General features: G+C 39.0%; 1 protein-coding gene across 1 annotated transcript in view; it reads right to left on the bottom strand.

Annotated features, from left to right (window-relative positions):
* Positions 1-676: 676 nt before the first annotated feature.
* Positions 677-14,825, bottom strand: part of CD93 (CD93 molecule) — a 34,007-nt gene continuing 19,858 nt past the window's right edge. Inside the window, exon 2 of the mRNA XM_060610891.3 lies at positions 677-4,886. Within this exon, the coding sequence (XP_060466874.3) occupies positions 4,841-4,886 (46 nt within the window). The 3' untranslated portion in view covers positions 677-4,840. The remainder of the gene's footprint in view (positions 4,887-14,825) is intronic.

The raw sequence follows: 14,825 nt of genomic DNA, 5'->3' as shown, positions 1-14,825 counted from the left end.
CACCTGTGGTTAGTTAACTTAAACTCATTAAAATTAAAGTTAAAAGTTTATTTCTCAGTGTCACCAGTCCTATGTCAAGTGCACCATAGGCTAGTGACTACCAGATTGGGCATTACAGAGAGAGAATATTTGATCATTAGCAAAATTTCTTTTAGATGGTGTTGCTGTATACAGTCAGATAATGTCACCTGAATGTACCATCCATTGCTGGAAGAACATTAGTGTCCCTTTCTTAGGTTCAAAGGATGCTGTTTCACAATTGTTTTCAAGGTAATGGTGGTCAAAACTGCAATCAAAATCTATAAGGGGGAACATTAATAGAAGTATTAAGGGGTGCCTGAGTGGTTCAGTCAGCTCAAGTCATGATCTCACAGTTCATAGGTTGGAGCCCTGGTCAGGATCTGTGATGACAGCTCAGAACCTGGGGCCTGCTGCGGATTCTTTGTCTCCTTCTCTCTCTGCCTCTCCCTCACTAGCTCTGTCTGTCTCTCTGTCTCTCTGTCTCCCTCTCTCTCTCAAAAATGAATAAAAATTAAAAATGGGGCACCTGGGTGTCTCAGTCAGTTGCGCACCTGACTTCAGCTCAGGTCATGATCTCATGGCTCGTGGGTTCGAGCCCTACATTGGACTCTGTGCTGACAGTTCAGAGCCTGGAGCCCACTTCAGATTCTGTGTCTCTGCCCCTCCCCAGAGAGTGCACTCTCTCTCTCTCACTCTCTCTCTCTCAAAAATAAATAAAAACATTAATTTTTGTTAAAAGAGGAGTGCTAAAATTATATAACCATCATTAGTACTTGACTAATAGATACATCAATCTTATTTTTAACCTTGATGTTAATTATAATAATTTAGATATTGGGAAGAAAGAAATTACAAAGGTAAAAACATAATATTTATAAGCCATAACAATACTAAAATGCAGCCATAAAAATTAAGACTCTGTGCCTAAGCAGCAATATATGGGTCTAAGCTTGGAAAATAAATGCCTGATAAGCAAATGTTATTCAATAAACAATATCATGTCAGTATGGCAGAGCAAATATTTTACTAAATTTTGACTCTTACCCAGGCTTTCTTCAAGAAGCAAGGTAAAAATGGACAATCTTTTCTTGGCTCATTTTTTTGTTAGTAAAATTGTGTTTCATCTACAAAAAAACTACAGCAGACATGATACTTAATCATCAAATACTAAAAACTTTCCTCTGAAGATCAGAAACAGAAAAAGATGTCAGCTCTTGCCACTGCTATCAAGTGTCCTGCAGATTCTCACCAGAGCAGTTAAGGCTGGAAATGAAATAAAAGGCATCCAGATCAGAAAAAAAAGGAATAACATTATATACATTCATTAATGACATTCTCTTGTTTGTACATAGAAAGTCCTAAGGAAAATATTTAAAAACTATAAGCACTAATAAATGAGTTTAGCAGTTACAGGATACAGTATCAATATACAAAAATCAATTGTATTACTATATAGTAACAATGCACAAACTGAAAACAAAATCAAGAAATCAATTCCATTTACAATAGCATCAAAAAGAATAAAATACTTAGGAATAAATTTAACAAAAGAAGTGTAAATTGTATACTGTTGATCCTTGAACAATGCAGGGGTTAGGGCTGTCACTCCCCCACTACCATGCCCCCAAACTTTGCATCTAACTTTTGTCTTCCCAAAGCCTTAACTGCTAATTAACTACTGTTGAAAATAAGCCTTACTGATAACAGTTGATTAACTCATATTTTGTATGTTACCCGTATTATATAGTGTGTTCTTACAATAAAGTAAGCTGGAGAAAAACAATTATTAACAAAATCATAAGGAAAATACATTCACAGTCCTGCACTAAACTCCCATATAGGTGGACCTATATAGTTCAAACCTGAATTGTTGAGGGGTCAATGCTGCTCCGAAAACCACACAATGTTGAAATAAAAAATGTTAAGTTCTAAATAGATGAAAAGTCATCCTTTATTTATGAATCAGATTTACACCTGTGTTTTCTCCTAAGAGTTTTCTAGTTTAGCTCTTACATTTAGATCTCTTATCCACTTTGAGTTAATTTTTGTATGTGAGATGATACACAGAATTACAAAGAGTACCAATCATATTGAAATATAGTTAGAAGAATATAAAAAAGAAACAAATACATGAAATTAAATACACATACTTCTTTATGGATTTTAAAATCACAAGACCTTTATGGTGTATCACATAAATATCATAATCTCAAAGTCGTGATCAGTGCAAACAAGATGTTGAGAGATCTATAATAATAACCATGGTGTGGTGTGAAGTATCTGTGATTTCAGTGCTGATAACTTTTTCTCCCCCAAGAATGGAAGTATACGCTAAGTTTCAGGTAGAGATTAGTGAAAATAAGGATGCAATATTTTTTATTAAATTTATGGAACCCCTGAATTAAGAACAACTGAGGTAAAAAAAAAAATGCAAAACTATCTTGGTTAGTCAAATAGAAATTTCCAGAACTATGTTTCGTCAAGGTGTATGTATGCCATTTTAGACTCTCCCTTTATTTTTTTATGTAATATTTATTCACAGCAGATTATGTTTTTATTGAAAACACAATACATATTTGAAAGGAATGCTCTGTCCTTGAAGATACTCTTCACAAGGGAGCCAAGAAATCCAAAAGCGTTATTTGAAAAACGTCAAATATGCTTTGACGTCTGGCAAACATTTCCTGTGGGATACGTTCTTGGCTCAGCCACATGCAGGATGAGGGCTTAAAAGTGAAGCATGTGTGGAAAACATACCTTACTTATGAAATTAAGAAAAGAGAACTTATATATTTTAATGCTATGTAACAAAATTATATTTTAATATGTACTTTAAATGTGTTAAATGTAAGAAATCCAGCAACAAAAACATTCATCTGTCATAAAACTAACTACACATAATCTTTTCAAAAATTGGAAACCTGAATATTTTGTTAACATACAAAGAACAGTTAATGAATTATAACAGATATATCCATTGGATGGGAAGCTATGGAAATAGATGATCTGATTTAGAAAAAAAACTACACATAATATATAGTTTACATGTGTATATATTAATAAAGTTATCTGTGTTGAAGCATAACAAATGATTTTCACTTTCCTCTATATTTTTTACAACAAACACATGTTCTTCATAAGTAATGGGTTCCAATTCTTTTTTTTTTTTCTTAATGTTTATTCTTGAGAGAGGGAGACAATACAAGCAGGAAAGGGACAGAGAGAAAGGGAGATACAGAATCTGAAGCAGGCTTCAGGCTCTGAACTGTCAGCACAGAGCCTGATGCGGGGTTCGAACTCATGAACCATGAGATCATGACTGGAGCCAAAGTCGGATGCCTAACTGACTGAGCCACCCAGGCACCCCTCCAATTCTTTATAAAGAAGGCAAAATTACTTTTTGGCAATTGAAAGCTAGTGGCTTTGAAAGTAATTTGTTAATAATATGCCACCTAAGTTTTGAAGTCTTATGCAAAATAGAATGTATTTTGAGTCACTCTTAGCTCACTGCTTTTGAAGCATTTAATGAAAGTGTCTTTAGCAGCATCACAGGAGAGTTGCCCTTGTGGACTTAGGAAGAACTTAGGTTTTTGCATCCCAGATCTCAGTACACATGCTTCCCCAAACAATGATTTCACAAGTGAACAGATTTCTATCACAGAGATTCAACCAGGCTATGTAGTAGAGCCCTATCCTAATGCACCCACAACATAACTACCAATTTACTATTTAGTTGCTACATCTTGTGGCTTCTTGCTTTCAGTTGTGGCAGGTGAGACAATCAGAGCACCAGTTAAGACCCAGGTATGGGAAGAATTTTGTGCAGGGCAAACTTCCTCTGTAAAAGGCCAGGTAGTAAATGTGTCAGGCTTTGCTGGCCCTTTTGTCTCTGTTGTAACTACTCAACACTGGCATTGTAGCATAAGCATAGCACTGTCCAATATAATCAATATGCTATTTACTGCTATGCAATAAATCTTCCTAAAATTTAGTCATGGGAACAATCAAAATTTGACCCTCCCCCCATTATCTAGTCAGATTGTTATTGAATAATGTAGACCTGAATTCTTTTAGTAACTCCTAGATGCTAGTTAGCTTATTTCCATCAATATCTGGTCAGTCAGGGTTGCAGACTAGCTACTACACACCTTTGGTGGCTGCAGTCCTGCAGGATGGTTTGACAACTTTGGGTGATTTGACTCGGAACATCTTGAACTTGGGAACACAGGCCCTCTGAGGAGTAAAGGAGTCACAGTCCACAGTCCACTGTAAGGAGGGAGCTTTACTCTGGGCTCAAGGTGGCCAACATTTGAGTCTGTTACTCAGAAATTCCACTTCTACCCACAGGCCTGCAGGTATTTGAGGCTTCCTCAAGCTTTTGAGGGAGAGGAAAGGGAGTGGATCCCCACTGAGGGAGCTTCAGGTCCTGCTCACCTGCATCCAGAGCCAGCCCACCCATGGGGAGATGGGGAAGCATTCAGTCCACACCCAAGTCCTTGTGAATACTTTCCAGAGTGAGAATAATTCTGAAGCCAGATTCCAGAGGAGCACTGGCAAGGACTCCTCATCAGGGTTTCTTCTTCTTCGGAAGGGGTTTCTGGGACATTTAGTAAAATCCATCTTTCCAGAGTCCCTCAAAGGGCTCTCCAGAACATGAGGAACCATGGCACCCTTCCTTGTCTTATTCCACGGAAGAAATGATTTTCCTTGGAACTGGTTGTTGCTTTTATGGTCACTTCTGGTGACCAGCTGGCTACTGAAGAACCTTGGAGCCAACAGATGCAAGGGAAAGTTCTGGCAGCATTATTCATGGTGCAAATTAAAAACTCCAACTGGTTCTACAGCAAGCAGATAAATGCACACAGCTGAAAATAAAGTAAATGCAGAACTTGAAATATGCCACAGAAACATTCTGTAATTCTCTATTTTCTCACAATGTGTGCACTTTCTGTTCTTTTGCCTGTAGTTCTGAGCTTGGACATCATTTTCATATTTTATCTTGTAATCTAAAAGTACTTATTTTGTTGGGAATAAAGCAATCTCTGAATCTGGGGGAAAATAATAATTGAAAAAAAAAATATTTGACTTCCTAATTCTGAGAAAGTGGCCCAGAATCTTTCCAAGTAGTTGAAAACATCATTCGAATGAGATATTCTCCTGGGCTCAGTAGAACTGACAAAGATGTGGACACCCTACCCCCAGAATATTTGGGCATTGCTGCCTCTAGCAGGGCGGAAGATAGCTTGGGTTGGAAACAGGGTGGCCCTGCTGTGATGCAGGCTGAGGAAGAGGAGGGAGACAGTAGACTCCTGCAGGCTTGTCCCTCAACATGTGATCCCCAGACAAGCATTCTCACCTGGAAGTTTGTTAGAGAAATGTCTCTGACTCCTCCCCATGGCTTCTGAATCAGAATCTGCCTTTGACAAGATCCTGGGGGTTGGTACACACAAGTCCCCCAGCATGGTTGTGCCTGAGGAGGAACCAGGAAGGCAACTGAATGGCCTCATTGAGATGAGAAGCTCCTTGCCCTGCCCTCCATTAGAGTTTCAATGATCCTCTCTAGGTGTGCGGAAAGGTGCTCCTAAGACCATTAACATCAAAATTATGTCTTCTCGCTGTAAACACCATTCATCACCATGGGACTTGTCAGCAAAGCAGATTCTGGGCCCAGCCCAGTCCTCCTGAATCGGAAACTCCAGGGGTTGAGCCCAACCATCTGGATTTGAGCATGTATTTCTGGGGATTCTGATGTATACCCATGAGAACCACGGGCTCATGGTGTATGAGATATGAATGAAAGTGGCCTCTAAGGCTCTGAGCACATCCTCACCATCCCACCTCATCTCCTGTGCTTTCCACTCTGGATCCTGGCTCTGCCAACACATCCATAGACCCTGAAACCACAGTTCTTGGCTCCAAGGCCACATCTAACCCAAATCTTATTGTAATTAAATAGTAGAGATAAACTTTTAAGCCAATCAAGTTGGAATTAGTAGAATTTAGCCACAAAGAAGAAGGTACAGCAGGCATCACTATCATGAGGCTGAAAGTCATGCATTGGGATAAAAGCAGAAAGATTGAAGAAATCCAAGATGCTAAAAGCATTAAGAACTCATAGCCCCACTCATGAACAATCAACCCCTGGAATTCTTGTTAGGGGAGATAAATCAATCTTCTGATTCCACCACCACTATAATTGGATTTCTGTTACATGCAACCAGTCACATGCCTAGTTGGTATAAATTTGAATAAATTAAAGTATAGCTTCCTGGATTGCCATTTATCTGATCTAATTTCTTTAAATTTCAAGGCCTGACCCCTATTTTTAGTCAAATACATCATTTAATAGTATCTTCTATATGTTCATTAGGTCATATCCCTTAAACCAGGGGTCAACAAAGAAGGGTAGATAGTCAATATTTTAGGTGTTGCCGGTCATCTTGTCTCTGCCATCATAGATGAAAGCAGCCATAGGCAATATGTAAATGAATGAAAGTGTTGTGTCCCAATAAAACTTTATTTGTATACCTTGAATTTTTTTACAACGTTCTCATGTCATGAAATATTTTTCTTCTTTTGATTTTTGCCTAACTATTAAAACATGTAAAAACCATTTTTAGCTCATGGGCCTTATGAAAACAGGCAGCAGGCCAGATTGGGCCTACAGTTCATAGTTTGCTGATCCCTGCCTTAAACACATTAAAAAAGAAAAATCCCAGATGACATAGACCTTACTTATAAGAGTTTTCTCTAATTCAAAGAAGATATGCAGACAGAAAGGTAAAAACCCAACAACTGAAGTAGTACTTATTCAAATGTAAGGGGCAGTGGCAGAGAGGGGACCCCAGCTCTAAATTTTGCCCCATTATGGATGTATTTATCACTGCTGCACAAATCTGGTGGGTGAAAAAGAGGTTACACTCAGAAGGAAAAAAGGAGAAAGGAGAAGCCAGGGTGTTTAAGAAGTTGGAGTTGGGGAAGGATGAATTAAAATGACTGGAGGCTTTGAACTGCAAAGAGAGAGAAATACTGTTCAGTTCTTTCAGTTCAAGGCCACAAAGATTCCCCATGGCTCCCATACAGAGTTGGCCTTGCCTTGACTGATCCCCATCAGGTACTTGGAACCCTCAGTCATGTAGTTTCCAGTAAGTTGTGAGCCTAGGCTTAACATCCCCCTCCATGTTCTGAACTCACCACATCCAAGGCAGAAACAAGCCCTTTCCATCTTTGGTTACTTAATTAGCTCAATCTGGTCTGCTGCACAGGTGCTTCTGTCCCATGAATTAGTTCATACAAGGTTGGCAAATGGGAGCCAAGGTCACTGTCCTGCAGACATATACTAGTTCAGACACTGTTTTTCATGCACTTTTAGAAATCACTTTTTGGTGATACTATTTTACAGAACAAAGCTACATTAAAAAAAAAACTTGGAAATATCTATAATTTAGTTATAATCTTAGTATGCAAGGGAATATGTTAGTTTCCTATTGCTACAGTAGCCAACTACCATGAATTAGTAGTTTAAAACAATACACATTTATTATCTTAACAGTTCCTTCTGGATGTAAGAAGTTCAAAATCAAGGTATGGTAAGGCCATGTTCCTTCTGGAGAATCTAGGGGAGAATATTCCAGCTTTTGGAGGTTGTCTGCATTTCCTGTCCCATGGTCCACTCTGTCTTCAAAGCCAACAGCTTAGTACCTGCCAATCTCTCTCTTCAACCTTTGCTTTGGTTGTTGTATCTCTTTCTTTGACTTTTCTATCTCCCTCTTCCATATTTTAAGGAATTTGTGATTACAATTGGGCCCACCAGACTGAGGCTGTAGATCCAAAGATAATAAAGGGTTAATAATAAAACCAAGGAAAAAATCATTTTGTTGAAATGACATAATAACCCTAACATTTCTGATTTTTACATAGGTCAAATACATCAAAGATATTATCTGGACCATGTTTCATGAAATCTTCAGGGGCTTATAAATGACATGAATTAAAAACACCATTCATCTTTCTGACCCTAACTTTATTACTTAAAAGTATCATTCCAAAAAAAATTCATTTCTGAATTTCATTCAATTTTTTAAATTTCACACTTAAAATTACAAAATAGTATGCTGATTCCTGGGGCAGATGAATGAGAAGTACAATGTCATAAATCCTCAAAGAGGATTTCTTGGCCAGGTGTAATTGTGGCACCTCACTTACCACAGCAGAGTGTCAGAAATCCACATCCACACATCTTTTGTCTGTCATCTGAATTAGATGCACCTGGATTTAGCAGCAAATCTGTGTCTCTCAAATTGGTTGGCAAGGCCGCCAAACCTGAGTTTAAAAGGTTCAATTTACTTATAATACCACATATTCCTTTTTTTTTTCTTAATTTAATGATAAGCAAGAGAATTTGAAGTAGGAGAAGAAAGACAAATGGAAATAAAAAGGTTCTGTGAGCTGTTCTCTTCACAGACTTGGTTTGCCCTATGCCTCTCCAGAAGCCAGAGCTGGATTCAAGATCTAAAGCTTCGATGTCTACTCACTCAATGACATCAGTGTGGGTGGTCTGACCCCACATAGTTGTCTGTGGCTTCCACAGTGACCAGCACATTCTTTATTGCTCACTTTCAATTCCCTTCTCTCAGCAATTAATTTTACTTTTAAGACAGTCACCTCCCCTAGCCAAACCATTGAAAGATGGAAATACCATCTTGTCTTCTAAAAAGGCACATACCTTAAACCACTGGAAAACCTGAAACATGGTAAAAGGCTATGTCAGTTTTTCCTCCAGTTTCAGAGTTGGTACAGAGCAGTGCTGTTGAACTTGAGCAATGTTTATGGCAAAAATAAGTGATCAGAAGCAGGAAAGCACTGCAAAGAATAACAGTCCTTCATTTATGGAGAGATTTTATTTGCTTTAGCAATCTAATAGACGGAAAGAAAATTTCTGTTAACAGGAATGTCACCCAGCAGGGTGCCTGGTAATAAAAATGTCACCATCAACTATGTTGTAAGAACATAGTTCTTGTAAGAACAACTATGTTGTTTTTTTCTATATTTTGCCACTGACATTTTCTAACCCTTTAAAAGGAAGTGCAGTATACCCTTATCCACAGGATGAGTTTGTCTCTGACGTGTCAAGGCTCTGGCAAGACAGTCTTGTGAAATGCAGCATCAAATTAGAAACAGCCCAGGTGTTCCTCAGTAGTTAAAAGGATACATGGATACATGAATTGTGGTATGTCCATTCAATGGAATTCTATTGAGCAATTAGGAGGAATAAACACACAACAGTAGGGATGAATCTAAAAAGCATTGTACTGAATGAAAACAGATTTACATACAAGAGTAAGCTCTGATTCCATTTTTCACAAAGTTTTCTAAAAAACTAATCAATGGTGGGGAAAAAAATTTAGAGTAGCAGTTGCCTCTAGTGAGAGCCTGGGGCTGGGTGTGTGGTCACAATTGACCGAGAAGCAGGGTGAGGAAACTTTCTGGGGTGATGGTCATGTTCCTTACTTTGATAAGGATGTGAGTTATGAAGGTGTCCATATTTGTCAAAAGTCACAGAATGGTATGCCTAAAATGTATACATTTAATTGTATGTAAATTTTACCTCATAAGAAAAACATAACCATAAACAATTATTGGACTCTAGTTAGTGGCATGTGCTAAAGTGTTTAGGATGAAGTGTACTGATGTCTGCAATTTACTTTAAAATTCACCCAAAATAAGATGTACCAATAGGTGTATAGATGGGTAGGCATGTGATAAAATAATTACAGTGCAATATTAGTGGTAGAATCTGGGTGGGTGTATAGATGCTCACTTACATGTTAGAACATTTTCATAACAAAATGTCAGAAAAATGGCATTGCTAGGGGAGTATACCCTCTTTCCATTAAACATTTTTCACTAACTTGAGGGAGACTCACTTTGCTCCATTGACAAATAACAATCTTGAATATGCAGTAAGCATTTGCTTTAGGCACTAGGTGGATGTCCATCTGTGTGACACCTGTAATAGCAACCACAGCGGCTGTTCTGTGATTTCATTCTTCTTTAAGTCAGGGAATAGTTTAAGAACAGCCACAAGAAGAGCCTTGTGAAGGCCCCGGTTCATCCACCCAGCAGGATGACACCCATACTGTCATCCCTCTGGGAAGTTGCAGCAGCTTTGAGGTTCCTTCTAATCAGCTCCTATGTGCTCTTCCAAGGCTGTTTCACTCTTCCCCTTCATGAGCCTTCCTTCCATGTAAACTCTTTCTTTAGTATTCCTAAGGAACTTCCTGGAAGCTTTCCCCTCCCATCTTCCATCTCTACACCCTAGCCACTTCCCTCCACTCAGCTCCTGAGCGGTCTGACCCACATTGCCCTGGGCGGCTGTGCCAGCTGCTCCTCATTGTAGCTGTCTTCGATCTCCCACTTTGTATGTCTGTGCCTTTCTTACTCCTTATCAGCACCATGCCCAAGCCACCACTGCTTCACCCTTTTTATTTCCACCACCTGCCATTTCCCTTATCTCATCCTTCAAATATATTTATTTTATTCCTCAGTTAATGTTTGAAAGCATGTAAATATACATACATACACATACTTGTGTACACACATGTGCATGCACACACACATAGGTGGTAATCACATATTTATTTTGTTTACTTATCTTCTCTCTATCTGCTCCATAGGGTGGGCATCATGTCCATGTTATTTACTTATGCTTAGATGTAGAGCATGATGGCCATCACACATTTTAGGCTTAGAATAGATATCACTTGTTTGAATGAATAATTACTTCTGTTCATCTCAGCCTGTTCTGGTCCTTATGTATTCAAATACTTGAGCTTAAAAGCCTAGCTCAAGCTCCAACATTTAAAAAATAATAAGTCTATTATTTTTATTGCTCTTTTTGGTACATCTGCTTCTCAACTGATTTGTAAGCTCTCTGCAGGCTACAACTAAATCTAATATCCCTATTACAATATTTTATGTATAGTAGGAAATCTTAACCATCTATCAAGTGATTATTTTCTTTTTTTTTAAATTTTTTTAACGTTTATTTATTTTTGAGACAGAGAGAGACAGAGCATGAACAGGGGAGGGGCAGAGAGAGAGGGAAACACAGAATCTGAAACAGGCTCCAGGCTCTGAGCTGTCAGCACAGAGCCTGACGCGGGGCTCGAACTCACGGACCGTGAGATCATGACCTGAGCCGAAGTCGGACGCTTAACCAACCAAGCCACCCAGGCACCCCTCAAGTGATTATTTTCTGTCTAAGAGAAGATTTTTTGTCTTCGTTTTTTTATTTAGCTGACACACTAAATTACATTAGTTTTAGGTGTATAAAATAGTGATTTGACAATTCTATATGTCATGCTATGCTCACCACAGTGTAGCTACCCCCTGTCACCATATAGTGCTATTAAGTACCTTCAGTGTACCACTTAGTACATTCCCTGTGCTATACATTTCATCTCTGTGACTTTTTCATTCTATAACTGGAAGCTTGTATCTCCCACCTCCTTCACCCATTTCGCCCATCCAACCAACCAACTCCCTCCCTGCTGGAAACCATCATACAGTTCTCTGTATTTATGGGTCTGTTTCTGCTTTTTATTTGTTTACTTCTTTGTTTTGTTCTTTAGATTACACATATAAATGAAATCACATAGAATTTATCTGACTTATTTCATTTAGCATAATACCCTCTAGGTCCATTGTGTTGTTAGAAATGGTAAGATCTCATTATTTTTTTATGGCTGAATAAAACTCCATCTGTAAATATCACATCTTCTTTATCCATTCATCTATCAGCGGACACTTGAGTTACTTCCTTATCTTGATTATTATTAATAATGTTGCAATAAACATGAGGGTACCTATATCTTTTTGAATTCGTGTTTTCATTCTCTTTGGGCAAATACCAAGTAGTAGAATTATTGGATCATATGGTGATTCTATTTTTAATTTTTAAAGGAACTGCCATACCGTTTCCCACAGTGGCTGCACTAGTTTGCCTTCCCAACAACAGTGCATGAGGGTTAGCTTGCAACTGGTTTTACTAGTCAATGTCTCATGCCACTGCAAAACCTTCTCTGATTTTTTTCAGAAATTAAATACATGATGGTTTTAGTAAACTTCAGAATATAATGCCCACAGGAGCCACAAACATTCAGGGAGGATTTAAAGAAGTACAGAATCTAGAGCTCTGAGGACTTCTGTTTTATCGAACTCTTAGAATATTACTGGATCCTCTCACGGCCCTCCCCCAACACTCCTTCATTTCAGTGCAAGCAAATGAGCAGATTAAACAAGCAAATTCTGGAGGTGAGCTGCCTGGTGTCTTCATCGTGGGCAGGGACAGGGACAGAGCCAGACCTAGGCCTTAGTGAAGTCTGGTGCAGACCCTCTCCAGTCCCTTTCTAGAGCTGACTCTTGGAGCAAGGCCCCTCTCTGTGCCACAGTTTCCTCCTCTGTGCAGTGAGGATGAAAACCACCTTCAGCAATGTGTCTCAGAACCTGCCTAGGAGAAGATTCTTAATGGCTTTCTCAGCTACATTATACAGTGTTTATAAACTTCTTACCCTTCCATCCTTTGGCACCCACTTACCAATAGTCCAAGTCCTAGGACGCTTCTGGAGATGAGAAGGGCTGCTGAGGTCTTGGATACCAATGGTTACTGGGAGACTCTCACAGGGATCCAGGTGGCAGAAGGAGATGGTGCTGGCAAGGCCAAAGCTGAGGAAGGGGATGTGCAAGGAAGAGACAGCATGGGAAGTCCCATTCAACCAGAGAGACAGATAAGCACATTGGCAGAGGGAGACCAGTGAGCTTACTGAGCTCTCGGTACCTGCCTTTGATGCAAGGTTCCATTTCATTTAGCAACTGGCATGAATTTAAAGATCCATTGATTGGTATGTTTCAATCTGTACTTGTTTTGCAGCCAATGTTCTGAGATGTGCGCATGTCTGCACACACACACACACACACACACACACACACACACACCACATGTACCCTCCCCCATTCTTACCTCCACCAGGCCCCTTCCACACAGTTTGGTATCTACTCTGTCCTAAACTAGCTCTTAATAGGTTTCAATCAGAGTAAAATAAAACTCCCTGCTTTCCTTTTTATTGATCCAGGGTAAACAAAGTTCATCTCTTTGAATGATACAATTTATACTGTGCCTAGTAAAATAACCAGAATTGTGTTTCCTTGTTATAGTCTTTCACCAACATCTAGGGAGTGACATGGCTTTAAGAGCAAAGTTATGGGGAATCAGATAGGCTTCAGTTTAAATCTTGGTTCTGATAGCTGTGACAATGGACAAATTGCTTAAATGTCATTAAGCTTTAATTTCTCTACCTATAAATCGAGCATAATTCATAGTGTCTAGTGCATAATGAAGACATTTAGCACAATACCAAGCATATAGGATGGGCCCAAATAATCATTACTACTATTCGCTCTGTTTTCATGATAGCTAGGAACTCTGAGTCTCGGTTTCCCTTCCCTTTCAAAGTAAAGATAAAAGCCACATCCTAGGGTTAGATGACACAATACAGGTGACACAATCAAGGTTACTCTGAACTCCTGGGTCTGCCTCATGGACATCCAGGATGGGCAGTGGAACCAGGCAGGTGTATGGGAAAGTGTCAGGCATTTGTTACAGAGAAAATAGATGTTGCTGCTTATGCTACTGTCAGCAATTATACTGCTATTAAATTCCTATCCAGACCTTGTTGGCAAGGAATTGTTATGAAGATCCATGGTCCTCAAATCTTAAAGCTTACGGGGATGTGTGATCATCTTCAATAATCTATACATCAAGGTCATACAAAACTCCTGGGCAAATCTTCAGTTTTAATCCAAAATTATTGTGTCAAACTTCATTTATTTAGATGGGATATAGGAGGATGTGTTTGTCTTGTTGGGAGAGAAAAAGTGAGTCTGAAAATGTGAAAAAAATTGAATTAGAGAATGTTTTAAATGGCAGTGTGGCAGACACTTTATGACACCCTCCTTTCCCGATCCACAAGCCCTACACTTTAATGTCCCTTCCAGTGCTTGGGCTAGAGAAGGTCATGTTGTCCAATTCTAGCCAACTGAGCATAAAAACACGTGATGAGTGACTTGGAGGGTTCTTCAAAAATGACAAGCTTAGGATCTGGTTTTGGGAAAACAAAACAAAACACTAGTAATAATACTTCTGGACAAAATATGAAAAACAGCCATTTGAAGGCACTGGGACATGACCAAAACCAGGCAGAAGCTGCAGGGATTTAACCCTTTGAAGAAGGAAATTACTTTGGATGATATCCATGTTATTCATACTTTCCCTGAACATACCCCCAATTCACAGAACGTGGGGTAACTAAAACACTTGTAGGCAGTCTTGTGTTATTGGCTGGAAGTGTCAAAAGATGGATTTCAGGGTTTACACAGCTGGATATTAAGATGGTAATTTTGGAAAACAGGAAGCCACAGGGAAGAGTCCCAGATCATCTAAATATAAGCTCCACTTAAAGCTTTGACTAACCCCATGAAATACATGCAGGAAGGAGAATCCAAGAAGCCCAGTGGAAATTAACAGACAGATGAATGAAAAGGCTGAGCATATATGTCTTCCACTGACCACCACAGGGGAGGCAGAGTTTAAAGTTTAAGTATCACCAAGTTAGGAGGGCTTGGTAAACACCTGGGCTTTTCACTGAAATCCCTCAAAAAGCCATACTTTAGAAGTAAAGATTATATCCCAGAACTAAGGAATTTACTCTAGGATTAAGGGGAGAAAACACAAAATATACATACCC

The sequence above is a fragment of the Panthera onca genome, chromosome A3, assembly GCF_046562875.1.
Source record: "Panthera onca isolate mPanOnc1 chromosome A3, mPanOnc1 haplotype 2, whole genome shotgun sequence".
NCBI lineage: Eukaryota > Metazoa > Chordata > Mammalia > Carnivora > Felidae > Panthera > Panthera onca.
This window is presented reverse-complemented; position numbering and strand designations above follow the sequence as displayed.